Below are 27,567 nucleotides of genomic sequence, written 5' to 3'. Positions count from 1 at the left end.
ATTATAACCATACTCCATTCAGCTTTAAAATTTGCTGGGTGATTTATCTGTTTCGCATGTAAACTCTACTTTCAAAAGAACATCATTTTGTGAGCAAGCATGTTAACATACAGTTGATCACTTGTGTAGTGGCCTGGCGGAGGCCAGAGAAAAGGCAAGACGCCAGGCAGTGTTTAGTAAGATTCTTTTATTAGGCTGTGAGCTCCTGCCCACAGCGTAGTTCTCCTAGGGATAAGATACGCCTTCCCTTGGTCTGGCTTTTAACCCCTTTCGCCTGTCCGTCACGTAACGAGGGGGCTGACCCAAGGAGTGGCCTGATCCGCCACAGGACCCCCCCCAAGAACCGGAGGTACAAAATGGACAGGAAGGCGCACGAGGCGACCAGCCCGGGTGCGCACCATGACCGGCGCAGGGACCGGCGACTGACCGACAGGTGGAGGGGTCGTAGCAGACACTGGAGGGGGTAGCTTGGACGGGGGGCGACCGCGCGGGCGGGGCTGTGCAACCGGCACCGGCCGATCAATGTCCACGTGTGCCGGCTTCAGCCGTGCGACCGAAACAGTCTCTCTGCGACCCCCCATGTCCAGAACGAATGTGGCCGAGCCGTGTTGCAGGACCCGGAAGGGGCCCTCGTACGGCCGCTGGAGAAGTGATCGGTGTGCGTCCCTGCGCAGGAACACAAACTGGCAGTCCTCCAGAGCGGCAGGGACGTGTGGCTGGAATGTCCCATGACGTGACGTGGGCACAGGTGCCAGCCTGCCCACCGTCTGCCGAAGACGTTGCAGGGCGTCAGAAGGCTGCTCCACTCGACCCTGCGCTGGTGGGATGAACTCCCCGGGAACCGTCAAGGGGGCCCCGTACACCAACTCGGCGGAGGAGGAGGCCAAGTCCTCCTTGGGTGCGGTGCGGATCCCCAGCAAAACCCACGGCAGGGCGTCCACCCAGTCTGGGCCCGTGAGCCGAGCCTTCAGGGCAGCTTTCAGCTGGCGGTGAAAGCGTTCCACCAACCCGTTCGACTGTGGATGGTACGCCGTAGTGTGGTGTAGGCTGACACCCAAGAGTCTTGCCATGGCCGACCACAGTTCCGAAGTGAACTGTGGCCCCCGGTCGGATGTAATGTCCAGTGGCACCCCGAACCGGGCGATCCAGTGCGCCGCCAAGGCCCGCGCGCAGGTGGCCGTTGAGGTGTCTGCCAGCGGAATGGCCTCCGGCCACCGCGTGAAGCGATCTACCACAGTGAAGAGGTGGGTCATGCCCCGGGACGGCGGCAGCGGCCCCACGATGTCCACATGAATGTGGTCGAAGCGCTGCCGAGGGACACGAAACTCTTGCAGAGGCGCACGCACGTGTCGCTGGATTTTTGAAGTTTGGCACGGGATGCAGGTGCGTGCCCAGTGTGCGACCTGCTTACGCAGCCCGTGCCACATGAAACGGGAGGATACAAGGGCCACCGTCGCCCGAATGGAGGGGTGAGACAGCCCGTGGAGCACCTCGGATACCCTGCGACGCCAGACGACAGGGACGATGGGCCGAGGCAGGCCAGTGGAGGTGTCGCACAACAGTGTTGTATCCCCGGGGCCACAGACAATGTCCTCCAGCTGCAGGCCGGACACGGCTGTACGATAGGCGGCCATCTCCTCGTCCCCCAGCTGTGCGGCTGCTAGGGCGGAATAGTCGATCTCCCCGGCCATTTGTAGGACGGCGTGGATCGCGGGTCTAGACAGGGCGTCGGCCACCCTGTTGTTTTTTCCCTCCACGAACCGAATTGAGGTGGTGTATTCCGACACATAAGCCAATTGTCTCTGTTGCCGCGCAGACCACGGATCCGAAACCTTGGCGAACGCAAAGGTGAGTGGCTTGTGGTCTGTGAACGCGGTGAAGGGTCTCCCCTCTAGGAAGTACCGAAAGTGGCGTACCGCGAGGTAGAGGGCGAGGAGCTCCCGGTCGAACGCGCTGTAATGCCGTTGGGCCCCGCTGAGGTGCCTGCTAAAGAAGGCGAGTGGCCGCCAACACCCGTCGATGTGCTGCTCTAGCACCGCACCGACCGCCACCTCAGAAGCGTCCACGGTCAGGGCGGTTGGGGCATCCTCCTTAGGATGGACGAGCATCGTGGCCCTGGCTAGGGCCTCCTTAGCCTGCTCAAAGGCCGCTCCTGCTTCGTCGTCCCACTCGACCTCCTTGCGGCGACCAGCCATGAGGTGGAAGAGTGGGCGCATAGTTCTGGCCACCGACGGCAGGAAGCGGTGATAGAACGAGACCATCCCAACGAAATCCTGCAGGCCCTTGACAGTGGTCGGTCGGGGGAAACAGCGGACAGCTTCGACCCTGTCCGGAAGAGGTACCACCCCTTGTGGGGTCACCCGATGGCCGAGGAAATCGATGGCCGTCACCCCAAAACGGCACTTGGAAGTATTGATTGACAACCCGTACTCGCTGAGGCGTTTACACAGCTGGCGGAGGTGGGTGCAGTGCTCCTGCTTCGAGCGGCTGGCCACGAGTACGTCGTCCAAGTACACAAAGACGAATTCCAGGCCACGGCACACACAGTCCATAAGCCGTTGGAAGGCCTGTGCGGCGTTCTTCAACCCGAACGGCATCCGTAGGAACTCGAATAGGCCGAACGGGGTGATGATGGCAGTCTTGGGGATGTCATCGGGGTGGACCGGGATTTGATTATATCCACGCACAAGGTCCACCTTGGAGAACACGGATGCTCCGGCCAGGTGGGCATTAAAGTCCTGGATGTGCGGAACCGGGTACCTGTCGGGAACGGTCGCGTCATTTAAGCGCCGATAGTCCCCGCACGGTCGCCAACCCCCGTCCGCCTTGGGGACCAAGTGGAGTGGTGACGCCCACGGGCTATCGGAAGGGCGCACGATGCCCATTGACTCCATCTGACGAAACTCCTCTCGAGCTAGACGGAGCTTGTCTGGAGCGAGACGCCGCGCTCGGGCGTGCACGGGTGGCCCGGTGGTGGGGATATGATGTTGCACCCCGTGCTTGGGAGCGGAGGAGGAGAAGTGGGTTTCCACAATGTCCGGGAAGTCCGCCAGGATGCGCGCGTACGTCGCATCCACGGACGACAGGTGTCCGACGTTGGGGGAAACCGGCCTCAGCGTGCTGGAGTGCACCAGGCGCTGCCGCCTGACATCCACGAGCATGGAATGCGCCCGCAGGAAGTCGGCGCCCAGCAGCGGCTGGGAAACATCAGCAATGATGAACCGCCACGTGAACCAGCTGTCGCCGAAGTTAAGGGCGAGCTGGCAGACCCCGTAAGTGTTGATGGGGCTACCGTTCGCCGCAGTGAGGAGGGGGCCGCGTTTGCCCGTATGGATATCGGCGGTGGAAGGAGGTAGGACGCTCACCTCTGCTCCAGTGTCGACGAGGAACCGACCCCCGGTGCGGCGATCCCGGGCGAACACACGATGGATCTGGCCGGCCGCCGAAGGGATCACTGACGGCCGGCCCTTGCGTTTCCCGGAAAGGCACAGGGTAGGTGACATTGCTTGGCGTTCGGTCCCCAACGACGGTGATAATAGCACCAGCCGCTTTTGCTGGTGTCCGGTGGTGGTGCAGACTGGGATGCCCACCAGCGACCTCCGGTGGTCTCCAGCGGTATTGGAGGTGGTGCTGCTTGGGCCGACCACCAGCGACCTCTGGTGGCGTCTGGCTGAATTGTCGGCGGGCCGTGCTGAATTGTCGGCGGGCGGGTCGTTTGACATCACTACGTGTGATGTCCGTCGAGGTCACCAATGTAGTGGCCTGGCGGAGGCCAGAGAAAAGGCAAGACGCCAGGCAGTGTTTAGTAAGATTCTTTTATTAGGCTGTGAGCTCCTGCCCACAGCGTAGTTCTCCTAGGGATAAGATACGCCTTCCCTTGGTCTGGCTTTTAACCCCTTTCGCCTGTCCGTCACGTAACGAGGGGGCTGACCCAAGGAGTGGCCTGATCCGCCACACTTGGAACATTCAAGTGCAATGCTGCGAAATTACTGAGAAATGTGAAAACAATTTAGAGAGGGAAAAATTATTTTCTTCACTTCAGAACCTTTATGAGTGGAGATGCAACTGCAACAAAATAGTATAGTCCTTCACGATTTATTCTCAGATTTGATTCCCTCTCAAGACATCAACGCATTTCAGTAACACTTAATTACCCACGAGATTCGCTTTGTTCAGTCTCACACAGGCTGGCTGATTTTAGTAGCCATCATTTAAAGAAGAGAATTCTAATACATTTCTGTAGAAATAAATTAAAATATTCACTACGCTTGTAGTGGAAAGGTCAAATTAGTCGACTTTTACAGAAGTTGAGTGGAAGTTTTAATTGAACAACCAAACGCAACAGCCAGTAAATAAATACTGACCAAGCCGATCACTCATCTGTTATGGATGAAGTGAAATTGAAGAAAGGAGGGGAAAGGAATGTAACTGAAAATGATGTCTATGAGCTTAGCTGTGATATAAAAACCCATGGATTTACATTGAAAGTAGTTATCACTCACCAGTTGTGGGACTGGTGGTCGATTCTGTTGTGGTTGTCGCTGTTGTTGTAGATTTTTCTGTAAACACATACATACACGGCCTTTACATTCAACTTGAAGAATTACACATTTGAGAGAGCAGTCTCAAAATGAACATATATTGCATAAATTACAAGAAGTTGCACAATAATATTTCAACATAATAACTGCAAATTTATAATCCATACGACATTCAGCAGTAATAATTGAATGTATTTCAACTCCAGCACATACTTTGGGCATTATTGTTGTTCCTTTGCATTGCATTAAAGCACCATTCTAGTGTGAATCTCAAGACTTTGAAATTCGATAATATCCCATGAACTGCTGAGGTAAAATTGTGGCGCAGCAAAGCAAGAGTGATCAACGTTGTCACAACCTACGAGTGATACTGTAGTTGAGCATATGTGTGTTAAAATGACTAATAAAAGTCATTACTCACCAGTTGTGGGGCTGGTGGTAGACTCAGTTGTGGTTGTCTCTGTTGTTGTTTCTTCTGTAAATAAAACAATTACATTCAACTGGAAGAATGATTCAACTGAGGGCAAGTGGAAGTTGAAATTGAATGACTGAACGTAACGGCTGGTAATAGCCTACTGACAGAGGTGATTACTCACCTGTTGTGGAGGTAGTGGTGCTTGGTGTCACCGTGGTAGTTGTTTCTTCTGGAAAACAATAAAGGCATTACATTGTTTTGCATGAACATAATATATATATGTATTGGGGAGCTTGTGTTACAACGATTTGCAAATGAAAATATCACCACCCACCAGTTGTGGAAGTGGTTGTGGACTTAGTTGTGTTTGTTATTGGAGATGTTTCTTCTAAAGAGAAACAAATTCATGGACAAATAAATCATCCATTTTGAATAGTAGATTTTGAATGACCGACAAATTCAGCCAGTAATTGGACTATTTCAAAAGAGATTCCGTAAAGCGGAGATAAAATCATGGAATTACTTCCCATCTTGCAAAGGACTTACAGCAAGAAATTGTACTAAAGAATGGTCACAGCTGGAATATAGGGAACACCGTAACCTACTTATTCATATCTTCATCGTATAAACTAGAAAGCTTAAAAATATTTTCTGAGAAATCTTGTGTTAATTACTGGTATTATTCAGGGTAGTGGGAAGATTTTTCTGTTCTTCGCCATTGGCCACAAGATATACCGCAGTCACGACAGCACACTCACAAATCTCAAGCAGAATTGCACAGTATTGGCAGTGCTGCACTAACCCTATCCTGCACCAGAGGACCATCAAGACTGAACCTACGGACTGAAATGGGATCATGAACTACTGAGCTGAAATTGTGAAACTTGAAGCAAGGAGAATCAAGCCCTGCTACTGAACATGAGTGTGTGATGTATATGAGCTCAGCAGTGTTACAAAAAACAATGAGTGCACATTGAGAGAAGTTATCACTGACCAGTTGTGGGACTGGCGGTAGATTCTGTTGTGGTCGTGGCTGTTGTTGTTCTTTCTACGGTAAACAAATGCAGACATGTCCTTTATATTCAACTTGAAGAATGACACATTTGAGAGAAGTTACAAAATCAGCATATATTACATAAATGAATAGAAGTTGTGGAATAACATTTCAACAAAAGTCACTGCAAATTCAACAATGATCAACACGACATTCAGCAGTAACATTTGTATGTGGTTCAACTCCAGCACAAGCTGGACATAGTTTGGTCAATGTTGTCCTTCCTTTAAAATGACTGTTAACAAGTACTGGAGAAGGAGCCACTCACCAGTTGTGGGACTAGTGGTAGACTCAGTTGCGGTGGTCTCTGTTATTGTTGTTTCTTCTGCAAAATAAAACCATTACATTCAACGAAATGTCAGACCCTAATAGCTGGTAATAACACACTGACCGAGACGTTCACTCACCTGTTGTGGAGGTGGTGGTGCTTGGTGTTACCGTGGTAGTTGTTTCTTCTGGAAAATAAGAAAGACGTTCAATTTGTTTGGAATGAAAATGATATCTATATGCTAAAACTCTTGTTTGTTTGTTTGTTTATTTGTTCCTGAACTGCAGCCAAAACGATACAGGATAGCGTGACAATTTTAGGCCCACCTTACTCACCGCCGTCCCTTTGGTGCTAACGGAAGAAGTTTAATTGAAATCGGTGTTATATTTTTTAAGTTATTTACATTTTAAAGTTTAAATCTATCTCCTAGGGAGGGAGGGAGGGGATGGGAGGGAGAGAAGGGGTGGGAGGGAGGATAAGGGGTGGAGTTGATGGGGATGGAGTGGAAGGGTGGAGGGGTGTGGAAGGAGGGGAGCAAAGGAGGAGGGGTAGAGGGAGGGGGAGGGAAGGAGGGTGGGGAAGGGGGGAGGGCGAGGCGAGGAAGAGAGAGAAGGGGGGAGGGGGAGGGGAGGAGGAGGGGGAAGTGGAGGAGAGGATGCTGCACCAATGCAGGTGAGGTTGGGGTCCAACGGGTCCACTTGGTCTTGTGTATACGTATAACTTGTGCATTTGTACTCTGGGAGTGCCTGTGTTAAAAATATCTGCAAATTATTATTGAATATATCATCACCTACCAGTTGTGGAAGTGGTTGTGGACTCGGTTGTGCTGATGGTTGAGGGTGATGGCTCGCAGCAAACCCTAATTCTGTAGTCACGACAAAGTTGGCCTAAAGCATATCCAGAGAATGTGCAGGTCAATCCTACGTCTTTATCGCAGGTCACAACTTCTGGCGATATACTTAGTGGACTGTAAGGATGAGCGGCAACTTGGCACTGAATGTTCGTAATTGTATCAGAAGAGGATGGGCACAATGGAGTGCCATATGAAGCAAACACTTCATGATCATGTGGATTTGACGTTGTTGGATGATGTTCATTATACCATGGAGACCATACACCCAAACAGTCTGGCACTGTAATGGAAAAGAAAGAAAACATAAGGCAGACTTGTATAAATCAATACAAAGTGGAAAATATAAACATAAATATAAAGAACAAGATTTGAGAAACATGGTTGTGCATCAAAAGGAATCTTCCAAATTACAGTTTAAAAGAAAATGGGAACAGTAAAATGGGAATAATAACAATACGTTTGGAGAACTATTGATTGATCTGAATTTAGAAACAGCTTCAAGTATCAGATAGGGAAACAGTAATTGTCAGTGCAGAACCGGACAATGGGGAAAAAGCATAAAGCACAAACGTGAGATGTCACTTTTCAGGAAGCTGACTGCAGCTGTGCGCTAACTATTGCATGATTTTAACAGCCACTTTGATGGGTTGGTCTCAGCATGGTATTGAAGAACATTATTGGAATAGTTACACTGCCTCCCCATATCACCTTTGGACATGCTACGGTATATGGTGAAAAGATATACCCCATATGCAGAAGAAATTAATTGGTGGGCAAGAGGGAAATGGTAAAAAGGTAGCTGCTCCAGGATAATATATGATAAAGGACTAAGTTTGCTGTCAATTCATAAAACAGAATCAAGAGATAAAGCAGGAAAGAGATTATAATGAAAACAAGACCACTCTCAATAAGCTGTGGAAGGCTGTGCCTCGCCTTTGCCTGAAAGCTAGAGAGATCCATGTTCAATCCTGATATTAGGTACTGTTTGTATGGGATTTACATTGGCTCCCTGTACATCCTTGGGTTCCTCCTGTCACCCAGAAACGTAGATTAATTGGCTATTGTAAATTATCCCTTTGTGGAGGGCATTACCAAAAGAATCAAAGGAGAGTTGATGTGAGAGAGAATCTGTTGTGGAATTACAGGGAAATAAGCAGGGGACATGACATTGCACCGTTGGAAGTTGAAAAGGACCCAATGGGCCAAACAGCCTCCTCCCATGCCCGAATAAAGAGGTTACCTATCATATTCTTATAAAGAAATGTTCAAATTCAGGCATGATGATAAAAGTAGCTGCCATTGTGAGCAACCGACCATTTTACTTATGAAAGTAAAAATGGGGAAAAGGGAACAGTAAAGTCTAAGCCAATGTTTGCCCATGGAGAAATTACAAATGTGATTTAGAAAAGTAATGGATTGGTTACTGCCATTGCTGTAAGTATTTATTTTGAAGAAAAATGGAGGCATTCAAACCTGGACCAAATTAATGAATAATTGCTGCCAAGTTCCTCAGGTGGGCAACTTTATCAGTTTGAAGCAAAATACATCAGGAATAATTGATTACAGACATATATAATGGCAATCTAAATAATATTAGGCCAGGCACCTAGAAAGAAGCATGAACAATATTTTGATAGAATCAGCAGGTGCCACCAACATTAAAACCTCCGCTAATTTTAATACATTTTAGTGAAAGAAAATTGTTTTAATTTATCTATTAAAATAATTTGCAACAGTTTGTACTTAATATGTTTGACAATAACCTCTTGTGAGAATATACCAAAAAGGTAGAGAAGAAAACAAATGGATTTTCACTGTGATGAGTTGAGGTTGCAAAATAAATATATATTGAAAAAGCCAACACTTACCTGTCGTGGAAGAAATGCTGGTTGATGTCACAGTTGATGTTTCTTCTGGAAAATAACAAACAAATTCAAATCACAAAGTCAACTCAATTCTTATACCACTCCAGCAGATTTCAGACATTAGAAAAATGAAAGCAGAAACTACTGGAAGTACTTGGTAGGTCAAGCAGCATCTGTTAAGAATGAATTATTCACAAAATGCTGGAGTAACTCAGCAGGTCAGGCAGCATCTCAGGTGAGAAGGAATGGGTGACGTTTCGGGTCGAGACCCTTCTTACTGTTAAGAATGAATATTTGAGACTGATTATATTTTATAAGTCCTGGAAAATTTAGAATGAAACAAAATTTATGGTGCAGAAAAATAGGGGAGGATGTGACGGGCTGGAGACCAGGAGAGATTGAGTGACACAAATGGTGACTGAAATATGGAAGGAAAGGATAAGAACAAGGGGTATGGTTGGAAAAAGTGCCACTGCAACGAAACAAATGAAATCTAAAAATTATCGGGAAAGGCAGTGAGTATATAAGAAAAGGGAAGGGAAGGTCCACAGCAGAGTGGAGGGCAAAACAGAGTTACTGTAGTATATATTAATTATGAGAATTAAAGTGTCTGTCGTTTAAATGTTCCCCACATTTCCACTCTGTGCCTCGAACACTGTTCCAATAAAGTTCAGTACTCGGTGTAAGTTACAGTGCCTCATCTTCCCACTACGCATATGGCTTTAGGACCCAAGACAAAATTTAACTGTTTCAGATAATCAGCTGGATTTGTATATCACATTTGGACTTTAATCTCTCTCCAATATGGTGTCTCAGGTTTCAGTTGTATGCTTACATTTACAAAACCTCTGGTTAGGAAATCTCATCAAACCTTTCTCTTGCAACTTAAAAGCTTAAATAATTTCATTTTTTTAATATTTGTTAATAAAGGTGAATGATCTGAAAAGATATCTTTGGTGCTCTATACAGAAATAATTCCTAATGTTAACGAAGGAAATATCTTTGGTCTGTCCTGTATCATATCACCAACCTCGAGTGAACCCTCAAGACTCTGGAGTAGGATAGAACTCTACTGCGCTGAAATTGAAACAACTGTGGCAAGCCAATAAAGTTCAAGCTTACAGTGCCTAAAAGGATAGTTGCGTTGGAATATCCATTAATTAATATTGAATGACGGCTTCAATATGACTGGTTATGTGACTGGTGGTAAACTCAGTTATGGTTGACTCTGTTATTGTTTCTTTTATAAATAAAAACATTCATGACCACTACATTAAACTTGATGAAAGGCAGTAGAAAATTAACCCGATAAATGATTGTGTAGAATAATTTAAGCAAATGGCTTCAAAATTATTACTACTCCATTCAGCAGTAAAATTTGCTGGGTGATTTATCTGCATCACAAGTAAACTCTACTTTGAAAAGAACATCGTTTTGTGAGCAAGAGTGTTAACCGCATTTAACATACTGTTGATCAGTTGGAACATTCAAGTGTAATGCTGAGAAATTATTAAGAAATTTGAAAATAATTTAGACATGGAAAAATTATTTTCTTCACTGCAGAACCATCACGAGTGGAGATGCAGCAGCAACAAAATAGTATAGTCCTGCACGATTTATTCTCAGTTTTGGTTCCCTCTCAAGACCTCAATACATTTCAGTATGGCACACCCACCTATTATGGCAATCACCAAAAAATCTACCACTGCACTTTTATTATGAATTACATAGCTTAATTACCCATGAGAGACACTTTATTCAGTCTCACACAGGCTATCTGATTTTAGTAGCCATGATTTAAAGAAGAGGATTCCAATAAATTATTGTAGAAATAAATTTCAGGATCCTTCATTCAACATTTAGACCAATGCTTGTTTTGGAAATTGTAGCGGAAAGGTCAAATTAATAGACTTTTACTGAAGATGAGTGGAAGTTTTAATTGAACAACCAAACCCAACAGCCAGTAAATACATACTAACTGAGGCGATCACTCACCTGTTGGGGATGAAGTGAAATTGAAGAAAGGATGGGAAAGGACTGTAACTGAAAATTATGTCTATGAGCTAGCTGTGATATACAAACCCATGGATTTACATTGAGAGTAGATATCACTCACCAGTTGTGGGACTGGTGGTCGATTCTGTTGTGGTTGTCGCTGTTGTTGTAGTTTTTTCTGTAAACACATACATACACGGCCTTTACATTCAACTTGAAGAATTACACATTTGAGAGAGTAGTAATAAAATGAACATATATTGCACAAATTAAAAGAAGTTGTGCAATAATATTTCAACATAATCACTGCAAATTTACAGTCCATACGACATTCAGCAGTAATATTTGCATGTGTTTCCACTCCAGCACATACTTTGGGCATTATTGTTGTTCTTTTGCGTTGCATTAAAGCACCATTCTAGTTTGAATCTCAAGACTTTGAAATTCGATAACATCCCATGAACTGCTGATGTAAAATTGTGGCGCAGCAAAGCAAGAGTGATCAACTTTGTCACAACCTACGAGTGATACTGTAGTTGAGCATATGTGTGTTAAAATGACTGATAAAAGTCATTACTCACCAGTTGTGGGGCTGGTGGTAGACTCAGTTGTCGTTGCCTCTGTTGTTGTTGTTGTTGTTGTTTCTTCTATAAATAAAACCATTACATTCAACTTGAAGAATGATTCAACTGAGGGCAAGTGGAAGTTGAAATTGAATGACTGAACGTAATGGCTGGTAATAGCCTACTGACAGAGGTGATTACTCACCTGTTGTGGATGTAGTGGTGCTTGGTGTCACCATGGTAGTTGTTTCTTCTGGGAAATAATAAAGGCATTACATTGTTTTGCATGAACATAATATATATATGTATTGGGGAGCTTTAGTTACAACGATTTGCAAATGAAAATATCACCACCCACCAGTTGTGGAAGTGGTTGTGGACTTAGTTGTGCTTGTTATTGGAGATGTTTCTTCTAAAGAGAAACAAATTCATGGACAATTAAATCATCCATTTTGAATAGTAGATTTTGAATGACCGACAAATTCAGCCGGTAATTCAAGAGAGAGCTAGATAGAGCTCTTAAGAATAGCGGAGTCAGGGGGTATGGGGAGAAAGCAGGAACGGGGTACTGATTGAGAATGATCAGCCATGATCACATTGAATGGCGGTGCTGGCTCTAAGGGCCGAATGGCCTACTCCTGCACCTATTGTCTATCGTCTATCGTAATTGGACTATTTCAAAAGAGATTCTGTAAAGTGGAGATAAAATCATGGAATTACGTCCCATCTTGCAAAGGACTTACAGCAAGAAATTGTACTAAAGAATGGTCACAGCTGGAATATAGGGAACACCGTAACCTGCTTATTCATATCTTCACCGTATAAACTAGAAAGCTTAAAAATATTTCTGAGAAATCTTGTGTTAATTACTGGTATTATTCAGGGTAGTGGGAAGATTTTTCTGTTCTTCGCCATTGGCCACAAGATATACCGCAGTCACGACAGCACACTCAAGTGAAAGTTGAAATTGAATGACTGAACGTAATGGCTGGTAATTGCCTACTGACAGAGGTGATTACTCACCTGTTGTAGATGTAGTGGTGCTTGGTGTCACCATGGTAGTTGTTTCTTCTGGAAAATAATAAAGGCATTACATTGTTTTGCATGAACATAATATATATATGTATTCATATCATATCATATATATACAGCCGGAAACAGGCCTTTTCGGCCCTCCAAGTCCGTGCCGCCCAGTGATCCCCTTACATTAACACTATCCTACTCCCACGAGGGACAATTTTTACATTTACCCAGCCAATTAACCTACATACCTGTACGTCTTTGGAGTGTGGGAGGAAACCGAAGATCTCGCAGTAAACCCACGCAGGTCACGGGGAGAACGTACAAACTCCTTACAGTGCAGCACCCGTAGTCAAGATCGAACCTGAGTCTTCGGCGCTGCATTCGCTGTAAAGCAGCAACTCTACCGCTGCGCTACCGTGCTACCATATTGGGGAGCTTGTGTTACAACGATTTGCAAATGAAAATATCACCACCCACCAGTTGTGGAAGTGGTTGTGGACTTAGTTGTGCTTGTTATTGGAAATGTTTCTTCTAAAGAGAAACAAATTCATGGACAATTAAATCATCCATTTTGAATAGTAGATTTTGAATGACCGACAAATTCAGCCGGTAATTGGACTATTTCAAAAGAGATTCTGTAAAGTGGAGATAAAATCATGGAATTACTTCCCATCTTGCAAAGGACTTACAGCAAGAAATTGTACTAAAGAATGGTCACAGCTGGAATATAGGGAACACCGTAACCTACTTATTCATATCTTCACCGTATAAACTAGAAAGCTTAAAAATATTTTCTGAGAAATCTTGTGTTAATTACTGATATTATTCAGGGTAGTGGGAAGATTTTTCTGTTCTTCGCCATTGGCCACAAGATATACCGCAGTCACGACAGCACACTCACAAATCTCAAGCAGAATAGCACAGTATTGGCAGTGCTGCACTAACCCTATCCTGCACCAGAGGACCATCAAGACTGAACCTACGGACTGAAATGGGATCATGAACTACTGAGCTGAAATTGCGAAACTTGAAGCAAGGAGAATCAAGCCCTGCTACTGAACATGAGTGTGTGATGTATATGAGCTCAGCAGTGTTACAAAAAACAATGAGTGCACATTGAGAGAAGTTATCACTGACCAGTTGTGGGACCGGCGGTAGATTCTGTTGTGGTCGTGGCTGTTGTTGTTCTTTCTACGGTAAACAAATGCAGACATGTCCTTTATATTCAACTTGAAGAATGACACATTTGAGAGAAGTTACAAAATCAGCATATATTACATAAATGAAAAGAAGTTGTGGAATAACATTTCAACAAAAGTCACTGCAAATTCAACAATGATCAACACGACATTCAGCAGTAACATTTGTATGTGGTTCAACTCCAGCACAAGCTGGACATAGTTTGGTCAATGTTGTCCTTCCTTTAAAATGACTGTTAACAAGTACTGGAGAAGGAGCCACTCACCAGTTGTGGGACTAGTGGTAGACTCAGTTGTGGTGGTCTCTGTTATTGTTGTTTCTTCTGCAAAATAAAACCATTACATTCAACGAAATGTCAGACCCTAATAGCTGGTAATAACACACTGACCGAGACGTTCACTCACCTGTTGTGGAGGTGGTGGTGCTTGGTGTTACCGTGGTAGTTGTTTCTTCTGGAAAATAAGAAAGACGTTCAATTTGTTTGGAATGAAAATGATATCTATATGCTAAAACTCTTGTTTGTTTGTTTGTTTATTTGTTCCTGAACTGCAGCCAAAACGATACAGGATAGCGTGACAATTTTAGGCCCACCTTACTCACCGCCGTCCCTTTGGTGCTAACGGAAGAAGTTTAATTGAAATCGGTGTTATATTTTTTAAGTTATTTACATTTTAAAGTTTAAATCTATCTCCTAGGGAGGGAGGGAGGGGATGGGAGGGAGAGAAGGGGTGGGAGGGAGGATAAGGGGTGGAGTTGATGGGGATGGAGTGGAAGGGTGGAGGGGTGTGGAAGGAGGGGAGCAAAGGAGGAGGGGTAGAGGGAGGGGGAGGGAAGGAGGGTGGGGAAGGGGGGAGGGCGAGGCGAGGAAGAGAGAGAAGGGGGAGGGGGAGGGGAGGAGGAGGGGGAAGTGGAGGAGAGGATGCTGCACCAATGCAGGTGAGGTTGGGGTCCAACGGGTCCACTTGGTCTTGTGTATACGTATAACTTGTGCATTTGTACTCTGGGAGTGCCTGTGTTAAAAATATCTGCAAATTATTATTGAATATATCATCACCTACCAGTTGTGGAAGTGGTTGTGGACTCGGTTGTGCTGATGGTTGAGGGTGATGGCTCGCAGCAAACCCTAATTCTGTAGTCACGACAAAGTTGGCCTAAAGCATATCCAGAGAATGTGCAGGTCAATCCTACGTCTTTATCGCAGGTCACAACTTCTGGCGATATACTTAGTGGACTGTAAGGATGAGCGGCAACTTGGCACTGAATGTTCGTAATTGTATCAGAAGAGGATGGGCACAATGGAGTGCCATATGAAGCAAACACTTCATGATCATGTGGATTTGACGTTGTTGGATGATGTTCATTATACCATGGAGACCATACACCCAAACAGTCTGGCACTGTAATGGAAAAGAAAGAAAACATAAGGCAGACTTGTATAAATCAATACAAAGTGGAAAATATAAACATAAATATAAAGAACAAGATTTGAGAAACATGGTTGTGCATCAAAAGGAATCTTCCAAATTACAGTTTAAAAGAAAATGGGAACAGTAAAATGGGAATAATAACAATACGTTTGGAGAACTATTGATTGATCTGAATTTAGAAACAGCTTCAAGTATCAGATAGGGAAACAGTAATTGTCAGTGCAGAACCGGACAATGGGGAAAAAGCATAAAGCACAAACGTGAGATGTCACTTTTCAGGAAGCTGACTGCAGCTGTGCGCTAACTATTGCATGATTTTAACAGCCACTTTGATGGGTTGGTCTCAGCATGGTATTGAAGAACATTATTGGAATAGTTACACTGCCTCCCCATATCACCTTTGGACATGCTACGGTATATGGTGAAAAGATATACCCCATATGCAGAAGAAATTAATTGGTGGGCAAGAGGGAAATGGTAAAAAGGTAGCTGCTCCAGGATAATATATGATAAAGGACTAAGTTTGCTGTCAATTCATAAAACAGAATCAAGAGATAAAGCAGGAAAGAGATTATAATGAAAACAAGACCACACTCAATAAGCTGTGGAAGGCTGTGCCTCTCCTTTGCCTGAAAGCTAGAGAGATCCATGTTCAATCCTGATATTAGGTACTGTTTGTATGGGATTTACATTGGCTCCCTGTACATCCTTGGGTTCCTCCTGTCACCCAGAAACGTAGATTAATTGGCTATTGTAAATTATCCCTTTGTGGAGGGCATTACCAAAAGAATCAAAGGAGAGTTGATGTGAGAGAGAATCTGTTGTGGAATTACAGGGAAATAAGCAGGGGACATGACATTGCACCGTTGGAAGTTGAAAAGGACCCAATGGGCCAAACAGCCTCCTCCCATGCCCGAATAAAGAGGTTACCTATCATATTCTTATAAAGAAATGTTCAAATTCAGGCATGATGATAAAAGTAGCTGCCATTGTGAGCAACCGACCATTTTACTTATGAAAGTAAAAATGGGGAAAAGGGAACAGTAAAGTCTAAGCCAATGTTTGCCCATGGAGAAATTACAAATGTGATTTAGAAAAGTAATGGATTGGTTACTGCCATTGCTGTAAGTATTTATTTTGAAGAAAAATGGAGGCATTCAAACCTGGACCAAATTAATGAATAATTGCTGCCAAGTTCCTCAGGTGGGCAACTTTATCAGTTTGAAGCAAAATACATCAGGAATAATTGATTACAGACATATATAATGGCAATCTAAATAATATTAGGCCAGGCACCTAGAAAGAAGCATGAACAATATTTTGATAGAATCAGCAGGTGCCACCAACATTAAAACCTCCGCTAATTTTAATACATTTTAGTGAAAGAAAATTGTTTTAATTTATCTATTAAAATAATTTGCAACAGTTTGTACTTAATATGTTTGACAATAACCTCTTGTGAGAATATACCAAAAAGGTAGAGAAGAAAACAAATGGATTTTCACTGTGATGAGTTGAGGTTGCAAAATAAATATATATTGAAAAAGCCAACACTTACCTGTCGTGGAAGAAATGCTGGTTGATGTCACAGTTGATGTTTCTTCTGGAAAATAACAAACAAATTCAAATCACAAAGTCAACTCAATTCTTATACCACTCCAGCAGATTTCAGACATTAGAAAAATGAAAGCAGAAACTACTGGAAGTACTTGGTAGGTCAAGCAGCATCTGTTAAGAATGAATTATTCACAAAATGCTGGAGTAACTCAGCAGGTCAGGCAGCATCTCAGGAGAGAAGGAATGGGTGACGTTTCGGGTCGAGACCCTTCTTACTGTTAAGAATGAATATTTGAGACTGATTATATTTTATAAGTCCTGGAAAATTTAGAATGAAACAAAATTTATGGTGCAGAAAAATAGGGGAGGATGTGACGGGCTGGAGACCAGGAGAGATTGAGTGACACAAATGGTGACTAAAATATGGAAGGAAAGGATAAGAACAAGGGGTATGGTTGGAAAAAGTGCCACTGCAACGAAACAAATGAAATCTAAAAATTATCGGGAAAGGCAGTGAGTATGTAAGAAAAGGGAAGGTAAGGTCCACAGCAGAGTGGAGGGCAAAACAGAGTTACTGTAGTATATATTAATTATGAGAATTAAAGTGTCTGTCGTTTAAATGTTCCCCACATTTCCACTCTGTGCCTCGAACACTGTTCCAATAAAGTTCAGTACTCGGTGTAAGTTACAGCGCCTCATCTTCCCACTACGCATATGGCTTTAGGACCCAAGACAAAATTTAACTGTTTCAGATAATCAGCTGGATTTGTATATCACATTTGGACTTTAATCTCTCTCCAATATGGTGTCTCAGGTTTCAGTTGTATGCTTACATTTACAAAACCTCTGGTTAGGAAATCTCATCAAACCTTTCTCTTGCAACTTAAAAGCTTAAATATTTTCATTTTTTTAATATTTGTTAATAAAGGTGAATGATCTGAAAAGATATCTTTGGTGCTCTATACAGAAATAATTCCTAATGTTAACGAAGGAAATATCTTTGGTCTGTCCTGTATCATATCACCAACCTCGAGTGAACCCTCAAGATTCTGGAGTAGGATAGAACTCTACTGCGCTGAAATTGAAACAACTGTGGCAAGCCAATAAAGTTCAAGCTTACAGTGCCTAAAAGGATAGTTGCGTTGGAATATCCATTAATTAATATTGAATGACGGCTTCAATATGACTGGTTATGTGACTGGTGGTAAACTCAGTTATGGTTGACTCTGTTATTGTTTCTTTTATAAATAAAAACATTCATGACCACTACATTAAACTTGATGAAAGGCAGTAGAAAATTAACCCGATAAATGATTGTGTAGAATAATTTAAGCAAATGGCTTCAAAATTATTACTACTCCATTCAGCAGTAAAATTTGCTGGGTGATTTATCTGCATCACAAGTAAACTCTACTTTGAAAAGAACATCGTTTTGTGAGCAAGAGTGTTAACCGCATTTAACATACTGTTGATCAGTTGGAACATTCAAGTGTAATGCTGAGAAATTATTAAGAAATTTGAAAATAATTTAGACATGGAAAAATTATTTTCTTCACTGCAGAACCATCACGAGTGGAGATGCAGCAGCAACAAAATAGTATAGTCCTGCACGATTTATTCTCAGTTTTGGTTCCCTCTCAAGACCTCAATACATTTCAGTATGGCACACCCACCTATTATGGCAATCACCAAAAAATCTACCACTGCACTTTTATTATGAATTACATAGCTTAATTACCCATGAGACACACTTTATTCAGTCTCACACAGGCTATCTGATTTTAGTAGCCATGATTTAAAGAAGAGGATTCCAATAAATTATTGTAGAAATAAATTTCAGGATCCTTCATTCAACATTTAGACCAATGCTTGTTTTGGAAATTGTAGCGGAAAGGTCAAATTAATAGACTTTTACTGAAGATGAGTGGAAGTTTTAATTGAACAACCAAACCCAACAGCCAGTAAATACATACTAACTGAGGCGATCACTCACCTGTTGCGGATGAAGTGAAATTGAAGAAAGGATGGGAAAGGACTGTAACTGAAAATTATGTCTATGAGCTAGCTGTGATATACAAACCCATGGATTTACATTGAGAGTAGATATCACTCACCAGTTGTGGGACTGGTGGTCGATTCTGTTGTGGTTGTCGCTGTTGTTGTAGTTTTTTCTGTAAACACATACATACACGGCCTTTACATTCAACTTGAAGAATTACACATTTGAGAGAGTAGTAATAAAATGAACATATATTGCACAAATTAAAAGAAGTTGTGCAATAATATTTCAACATAATCACTGCAAATTTACAGTCCATACGACATTCAGCAGTAATATTTGCATGTGTTTCCACTCCAGCACATACTTTGGGCATTATTGTTGTTCTTTTGCGTTGCATTAAAGCACCATTCTAGTTTGAATCTCAAGACTTTGAAATTCGATAACATCCCATGAACTGCTGATGTAAAATTGTGGCGCAGCAAAGCAAGAGTGATCAACTTTGTCACAACCTACGAGTGATACTGTAGTTGAGCATATGTGTGTTAAAATGACTGATAAAAGTCATTACTCACCAGTTGTGGGGCTGGTGGTAGACTCAGTTGTCGTTGCCTCTGTTGTTGTTGTTGTTGTTGTTTCTTCTATAAATAAAACCATTACATTCAACTTGAAGAATGATTCAACTGAGGGCAAGTGGAAGTTGAAATTGAATGACTGAACGTAATGGCTGGTAATAGCCTACTGACAGAGGTGATTACTCACCTGTTGTGGATGTAGTGGTGCTTGGTGTCACCATGGTAGTTGTTTCTTCTGGGAAATAATAAAGGCATTACATTGTTTTGCATGAACATAATATATATATGTATTGGGGAGCTTTAGTTACAACGATTTGCAAATGAAAATATCACCACCCACCAGTTGTGGAAGTGGTTGTGGACTTAGTTGTGCTTGTTATTGGAGATGTTTCTTCTAAAGAGAAACAAATTCATGGACAATTAAATCATCCATTTTGAATAGTAGATTTTGAATGACCGACAAATTCAGCCGGTAATTCAAGAGAGAGCTAGATAGAGCTCTTAAGAATAGCGGAGTCAGGGGGTATGGGGAGAAAGCAGGAACGGGGTACTGATTGAGAATGATCAGCCATGATCACATTGAATGGCGGTGCTGGCTCTAAGGGCCGAATGGCCTACTCCTGCACCTATTGTCTATCGTCTATCGTAATTGGACTATTTCAAAAGAGATTCTGTAAAGTGGAGATAAAATCATGGAATTACGTCCCATCTTGCAAAGGACTTACAGCAAGAAATTGTACTAAAGAATGGTCACAGCTGGAATATAGGGAACACCGTAACCTGCTTATTCATATCTTCACCGTATAAACTAGAAAGCTTAAAAATATTTCTGAGAAATCTTGTGTTAATTACTGGTATTATTCAGGGTAGTGGGAAGATTTTTCTGTTCTTCGCCATTGGCCACAAGATATACCGCAGGCACGACAGCACACTCAAGTGAAAGTTGAAATTGAATGACTGAACGTAATGGCTGGTAATTGCCTACTGACAGAGGTGATTACTCACCTGTTGTAGATGTAGTGGTGCTTGGTGTCACCATGGTAGTTGTTTCTTCTGGAAAATAATAAAGGCATTACATTGTTTTGCATGAACATAATATATATATGTATTCATATCATATCATATATATACAGCCGGAAACAGGCCTTTTCGGCCCTCCAAGTCCGTGCCGCCCAGTGATCCCCTTACATTAACACTATCCTACACCCACGAGGGACAATTTTTACATTTACCCAGCCAATTAACCTACATACCTGTACGTCTTTGGAGTGTGGGAGGAAACCGAAGATCTCGCAGTAAACCCACGCAGGTCACGGGGAGAACGTACAAACTCCTTACAGTGCAGCACCCGTAGTCAAGATCGAACCTGAGTCTTCGGCGCTGCATTCGCTGTAAAGCAGCAACTCTACCGCTGCGCTACCGTGCTACCATATTGGGGAACTTGTGTTACAACGATTTGCAAATGAAAATATCACCACCCACCAGTTGTGGAAGTGGTTGTGGACTTAGTTGTGCTTGTTATTGGAAATGTTTCTTCTAAAGAGAAACAAATTCATGGACAATTAAATCATCCATTTTGAATAGTAGATTTTGAATGACCGACAAATTCAGCCGGTAATTGGACTATTTCAAAAGAGATTCTGTAAAGTGGAGATAAAATCATGGAATTACTTCCCATCTTGCAAAGGACTTACAGCAAGAAATTGTACTAAAGAATGGTCACAGCTGGAATATAGGGAACACCGTAACCTACTTATTCATATCTTCACCGTATAAACTAGAAAGCTTAAAAATATTTTCTGAGAAATCTTGTGTTAATTACTGATATTATTCAGGGTAGTGGGAAGATTTTTCTGTTCTTCGCCATTGGCCACAAGATATACCGCAGTCACGACAGCACACTCACAAATCTCAAGCAGAATAGCACAGTATTGGCAGTGCTGCACTAACCCTATCCTGCACCAGAGGACCATCAAGACTGAACCTACGGACTGAAATGGGATCATGAACTACTGAGCTGAAATTGCGAAACTTGAAGCAAGGAGAATCAAGCCCTGCTACTGAACATGAGTGTGTGATGTATATGAGCTCAGCAGTGTTACAAAAAACAATGAGTGCACATTGAGAGAAGTTATCACTGACCAGTTGTGGGACTGGCGGTAGATTCTGTTGTGGTCGTGGCTGTTGTTGTTCTTTCTACGGTAAACAAATGCAGACATGTCCTTTATATTCAACTTGAAGAATGACACATTTGAGAGAAGTTACAAAATCAGCATATATTACATAAATGAAAAGAAGTTGTGGAATAACATTTCAACAAAAGTCACTGCAAATTCAACAATGATCAACACGACATTCAGCAGTAACATTTGTATGTGGTTCAACTCCAGCACAAGCTGGACATAGTTTGGTCAATGTTGTCCTTCCTTTAAAATGACTGTTAACAAGTACTGGAGAAGGAGCCACTCACCAGTTGTGGGACTAGTGGTAGACTCAGTTGTGGTGGTCTCTGTTATTGTTGTTTCTTCTGCAAAATAAAACCATTACATTCAACGAAATGTCAGACCCTAATAGCTGGTAATAACACACTGACCGAGACGTTCACTCACCTGTTGTGGAGGTGGTGGTGCTTGGTGTTACCGTGGTAGTTGTTTCTTCTGGAAAATAAGAAAGACGTTCAATTTGTTTGGAATGAAAATGATATCTATATGCTAAAACTCTTGTTTGTTTGTTTGTTTGTTTGTTTGTTCCTGAACTGCAGCCAAAACGATACAGGATAGCGCGACAATTTTAGGCCCACCTTACTCACCGCCGTCCCTTTGGTGCTAACGGAAGAAGTTTAATTGAAATCGGTGTTATATTTTTTAAGTTATTTACATTTTAAAGTTTAAAAGTATCTCCTAGGGAGGGAGGGAGGGAGGGAGGGAGGGAGGGAGGGAGGGAGGGAGGGAGGGGATGGGAGAGAAGGGGTGGGAGGGAGGAAAAGGGGTGGGGTTGATGGGGATGGAGTGGAAGGGTGGAGGGGTGTGGAAGGAGGGGAGCAAAGGGGGAGGGGTGGAGGGAGGGGGAGGGAAGGGGGGTGGGGAAGGGGGGAGGGCGAGGGGAGGAAGTGAGAGAAGGGGGGAGGGGGAGGGGAGGAGGAGGGGGAAGTGGAGCAGTGGCAGTAGCAGCAGCAAGCAGCAGCAGTAGCAGCAGCAAGCAGCAGCAGCAGCAAGCAGCACCAAGCTGTGTTGCTTGGGAAGTAGTGTGTGGGGATTGTGTGGGGATAGTAAGGAGTAAGACCTGTGTGATCTCCCGGACAAGTTTCGATCGCCTAGCTTGGGGTCGGAGAGGAATTTCCCGGATTTTTTCCCAAATTGGCCTGGGTTTTTTATCCGGTTTTTCGCCTCTCCCAGGAGATCACTCAGTTCTTTTGGGTGGGCGGTTGGAGCGGTTGGAGTAGCGGCCGGGCGGTAGGTTTAGTAACCGAGCACGGGGCTTTGTTTGGAGAGTATGAGTGTCGGATGTGGGGAATCTGGGAGTCTGATAGTCTTCCAGACATCCAGACATCCACATCTGCGCCAGGTGCAACGAGATGGGGCTCCTAAGGGGCCGTATTAGGAACCTGGAGCGGCAGATTGATGACCTCCGTCTGATCAGGGAGAGTGAGGAGGTTATAGATAGGAGTTACAGAGAGGTGGTCACTCCAAGACCACGGGAGGTAGACAAGTGGGTCACTGTTAGGGGGGGCAAGGAGCAGAGGCAGGGACTAGGGAGTACCCCGGTGGCTGTACCCCTTGGAAATAAGTACTCCTGTTTAAGTACTGATGGGGGGGACAGCCTACCTGGGGGCAGCGACGGTGCCCGGGCCTCTGGCAAGGAGTCCGGCCCTGTTGCTCAGAAAGGTAGGGAAAGGAAGAGGAGAGCGATAGTAATAGGGGACTCTATAGTGAGGGGGTCAGATAGGCCTTTCTGTGGACGCAATCGGGAGACCCGGATGGTGGGTTGCCTCCCTGGTGCCGGTGTCCGGGATGTGTCTGAGCGTGTCCAGGATATCCTGAAAGGGGAGGGAGAGGAGCCAGAGGTCGTGGTACATATAGGTACCAACAATATAGGTAGGATAAGGGAAGAGGTCCTGAAAGGAGAATTTAGGGGGCTAGGAAGAGAGTTAAAAAAAAGGACTTCCAAAGCAATAATCTCAGGCTTACTGCCTGTGCCACGCGATAGTGAGAATAGGAATGGAGTGAGGTGGAGGATAAATAAGTGGCTGAGGAACTGGTTCAGGGAGCAGGGTTTCAAGTTTCTGGATCATTGGGACCTCTTCTGGGGGAAGTATGACCTGTACAAAAAGGACGGGTTGCATCTGAACCTGAGGGGAACCAATATCCTGGCGGGGAGATTTGCTAAAATAATTGCGGAGACTTTAAACTAGTACGGTTGGGGGGAGGGACTTAAACACAGATAGCTAACAGGCAGTGTGTGAGGCAGGTGGCAGAAAAGGGAAACACTCAGACCCAATATGTAGGAGAGAAAGAAGGGAAAAGAAATAAACTGAGAATAAGAAATGATGGGTCCCTTAAATGTGTATATTTTAATGCTAGGAGCATTGTAAGAAAGGTGGATGAGCTTAGAGCCTGGATTGACATCTGGAAGTATGATGTTGTGGCGATCAGTGAAACATGGTTGCAGGAGGGTTGCGATTGGCAATTAAATATTCCAGGATTTCATTGTTTCAGATGTGATAGAATCGGAGGGGCAAGAGGTGGGGGTGTTGCATTGCTTGTCAGGGAGGATATCACAGCAGTGCTTTGGCAGGACAGACTAGAAGGCTCGATTAGGGAGGCTGTTTGGGTGGAACTCAGAAATAAGAAAGGTTTAGCAACACTTATAGGGGTGTATTATAGACCGCCAAATAGGGAACGAGAATTGGAAGAGCAAATATGTAAGGAGATAGCAGATATTAGTAGTAAGCACAGAGTGGTGATTGTGGGTGATTTCAATTTTCCGTATATAGACTGGGAATCGCATTCTGTTAAAGGGCTGGATGGTTTGGAGTTTGTAAAATGTGTGCAGGATAGTTTTTTGCAGCAATACGTAGAGGTGCCTACCAGAGAAGGGGCAGTGTTGGACCTCCTGTTAGGAAATGAGATGGGTCAGGTGACGGAGGTATGTGTTGAGGAGCACTTTGGGTCTAGTGATCACAATGCCATTAGTTTTAATATCATTATGGAGAAGGTCAAATCTGGACCAAGGGTTGAGATTTTGGATTGGAGAAAGGCTAATTTTGAGGAGATGAGAAAGGATTTAAAAGGAGTGAAATGGAAATTTTTGTTTTATGAAAAGGATATAATAGAGAAATGGAGGATATTTAAAGGTGAAATTTTGAGAGTACAGAGTCTTTATGTCCCTGTTCGGTGGAAAGGAAAGAATAATAATTTGAAAGAGCCGTGGTTTTCCAGGGAAATTGGACACTTGGTTCGGAAAAAGAGGGAGATATACAATAAATATAAGCGGCAGGGAGTAAATGAGGTTCTTGAGGAATATAAAGAATGTAAAAGGAATCTTAAGAAGGAAATTAGAAAAGCGAAAAAAAGATATGAGGCTGCTTTGGCAAGTAATGTAAAAGTAAACCCCAAGGGGTTCTACAGATATGTCAATAGCAAAAGGATAGTGAGGGATAAAATTGGTCCATTAGAGAGTCAGAGTGGTCAACTATGTGCTGAGCCGGAAGAAATGGGGGAGATATTAAACAATTTCTTTTCTTCGGTATTTACCGAGGAGAAGGATATTGAATTATGTGAGGTAAGCGAAACAAGTAGAGTAGTGATGGAAATTAGGAGGATTAAAGAAGAGGAGGTACGGACACTTTTGAAAAATATAAAAGTGGATAAGTCTCCAGGTCCTGATAGGCTATTCCCTAGGACATTGAGGGAAGTTAGTGCAGAAATAGCAGGGGCTATGACGGAAATATTTCAAACGTCATTAGAAACGGGGATGGTGCCGGAAGATTGGCGCATTGCGCATGTTGTGCCCTTGTTTAAAAAAGGTTCTAAAAGTAAACCTAGCAATTATAGACCTATTAGTTTGACGTCTGTGGTGGGAAAATTAATGGAAAAGATACTTAGGGACAATATATATAATTATTTGGATAATCAAGGCCTGATTAGAAACAGTCAACATGGATTTGTGCCTGGAAGGTCATGTTTGACTAATCTTCTTGAATTTTTTGAAGAGGTTACCAGGGAAATTGATAAGGGCAAGGCTGTGGATGTTGTCTATATGGACTTCAGCAAGGCATTTGACAAGGTTCCACATGGAAGGTTGATTAAGAAGGTTAAATCGTTGGGTATTAATAGTGAGGTTGCAAGATGGATTCAACAATGGCTGAATGGGAGATACCAGAGGGTAACGGTTGACAATTGTATGTCAGGTTGGAGGCCAGTGTCCAGTGGAGTACCCCAAGGACCTGTGTTGGGTCCACTGTTGTTTGTCATTTACATTAATGATCTGGATGATGGTGTGGCAAATTGGATTAGTAAATATGCAGATGATACTAAGATAGGTGGAGTAGTTGATAGTGAGGTAGATTTTCAAAGTCTACAGAGAGACTTGGGCCTTTTGGAAGGGTGGGCTGAAAGATGGCAGATGGAGTTTAATGCTGATAAGTGTGAGGTGCTGCATTTTGGTAGGACAAATCAAAATAGGACGTACAGGGTAAATGGTAGGGAATTGAGGAATGCAGTGGAACAGAGGGATCTGGGAATAACTGTGCATTGTTCCCTGAAGGTGGAATCTCATGTGGATAGGGTGGTGAAGAAGGCGTTTGGTATGCTTGCCTTTATAAATCAGAGCATCGAGTATAGAAGTTGGGATGTAATGTTAAAATTGTACAGGGCATTGGTGAGGCCGAATCTGGAGTATGGTGTGCAGTTCTGGTCGCCAAATTATAGGAAGGATGTCGACAAAATGGAGAGGGTACAGAGGAGATTTACTAGAATGTTGCCTGGGTTTCAGCACTTAGGCTACAGAGAGAGGTTGAACAGGTTGGATCTTTATTCTTTGGAGCGTAGAAGGTTGAGGGGGGACTTGATAGAGGTTTTTAAAAATTTGAGAGGGACGGACAGAGTTGACGTGGGTAGGCTTTTCCCTTTGAGAGTGGGGAAGATTCCAACAAGGGGACATAGCTTCAGAATTGAGGGACAAAGGTTTAGGGGTAACATGAGGGGGAACTTCTTTACTCAGAGGGTGGTGGCTGTATGGAATGGGCTTCCGGTGGAAGTGGTGGAGGTTGGCTCGATTTTATTATTTAAGAGTAAATTGGATAGGTATATGGATAGGAGGGGATTATAGGGTTATGGTCTGAGTGCAGGTAGATGAGACTAGGTCAGGGAGAATGGTCGGCGTGGACTGGTAGGGCCGGACAGGCCTGTTTCCATGCTGTAGTTGTTATATTGTTATATTGTTATATTGAGAGGGTGCTGCACCAATGCAGGTGAGGTTTAGATCCAACGGGTCCACTTGGTCTTGTGTATACGAATAACTTGTGCATTTGTACTGGGAGTGCCTGTGTTAAAAATATCTGCAAATTATTATTGAATATATCATCACCTACCAGTTGTGGAAGTGGTTGTGGACTCGGTTGTGCTGATGGTTGAGGGTGATGGCTCGCAGCAAACCCTAATTCTGTAGTCACGACAAACGTGGCCTGAAACATATCCAGAGGGTGTGCAGGTCAATCCTAGGTCTTTATTGCAGATCACAGCTTCTGCCGATATACTTAGTGGACTGTAAGGATGAGCGGCAACTTGGCACTGAATGATCGTAATTGTATCAGAAGAGGATGGGCACAATGGAGTGCCATATGAAGCAAACACTTCATGATCATGTGGATTTGACGTTGTTGGATGATGTTCATTATACCAAGGAGACCATACACCCAAACATTCTGGCACTGTAATGGAAAAGAAAGAAAACATAAGGCAGACTTGTATAAAACAATACAAAGTGGAAAATATAAACATAAATATAAAGAACAAGATTTGAGAAACATGGTTGTGCATCAAAAGGAATCTTCCAAATTACAGTTTAAAAGAAAATGGGAACAGTAAAATGGGAATAATAACAATACGTTTGGAGAACTATTGATTGATCTGAATTTAGAAACAGCTTCAAGTATCAGATAGGGAAACAGTAATTGTCAGTGCAGAACCGGACAATGGGGAAAAAGCATAAAGCACAAACGTGAGATGTCAC

The 27,567-nt window shown here is 43.4% G+C and overlaps 1 protein-coding gene across 1 annotated transcript in view; it reads right to left on the bottom strand.

Moving 5' to 3' along the window:
• Positions 1-5,129: 5,129 nt before the first annotated feature.
• Positions 5,130-27,567, bottom strand: part of LOC144605111 (mucin-6-like) — a 70,244-nt gene continuing 47,806 nt past the window's right edge. The window contains exons 31-50 of the mRNA XM_078420170.1: positions 26,927-27,265; positions 21,945-21,992; positions 21,806-21,844; positions 20,341-20,388; positions 19,336-19,398; positions 18,876-18,932; positions 16,763-16,807; positions 14,836-15,174; positions 14,182-14,229; positions 14,043-14,081; positions 11,913-11,963; positions 11,760-11,807; positions 11,573-11,635; positions 11,113-11,169; positions 9,000-9,044; positions 7,073-7,411; positions 6,418-6,465; positions 6,279-6,317; positions 5,291-5,341; positions 5,130-5,185 (exon numbers count right to left, since the gene is read on the bottom strand). Coding sequence (XP_078276296.1) covers positions 5,130-5,185; positions 5,291-5,341; positions 6,279-6,317; positions 6,418-6,465; positions 7,073-7,411; positions 9,000-9,044; positions 11,113-11,169; positions 11,573-11,635; positions 11,760-11,807; positions 11,913-11,963; positions 14,043-14,081; positions 14,182-14,229; positions 14,836-15,174; positions 16,763-16,807; positions 18,876-18,932; positions 19,336-19,398; positions 20,341-20,388; positions 21,806-21,844; positions 21,945-21,992; positions 26,927-27,265 — 1,862 coding nt within the window. The remainder of the gene's footprint in view (positions 5,186-5,290; positions 5,342-6,278; positions 6,318-6,417; positions 6,466-7,072; positions 7,412-8,999; positions 9,045-11,112; positions 11,170-11,572; positions 11,636-11,759; positions 11,808-11,912; positions 11,964-14,042; positions 14,082-14,181; positions 14,230-14,835; positions 15,175-16,762; positions 16,808-18,875; positions 18,933-19,335; positions 19,399-20,340; positions 20,389-21,805; positions 21,845-21,944; positions 21,993-26,926; positions 27,266-27,567) is intronic.

The sequence above is a fragment of the Rhinoraja longicauda genome, chromosome 23 (genome assembly GCF_053455715.1).
Source record: "Rhinoraja longicauda isolate Sanriku21f chromosome 23, sRhiLon1.1, whole genome shotgun sequence".
Taxonomy (NCBI): Eukaryota; Metazoa; Chordata; class Chondrichthyes; order Rajiformes; family Arhynchobatidae; genus Rhinoraja; species Rhinoraja longicauda.
Note: the sequence above shows the minus strand (reverse complement) of the source record. Positions and strands in the feature narration are given on the sequence as shown.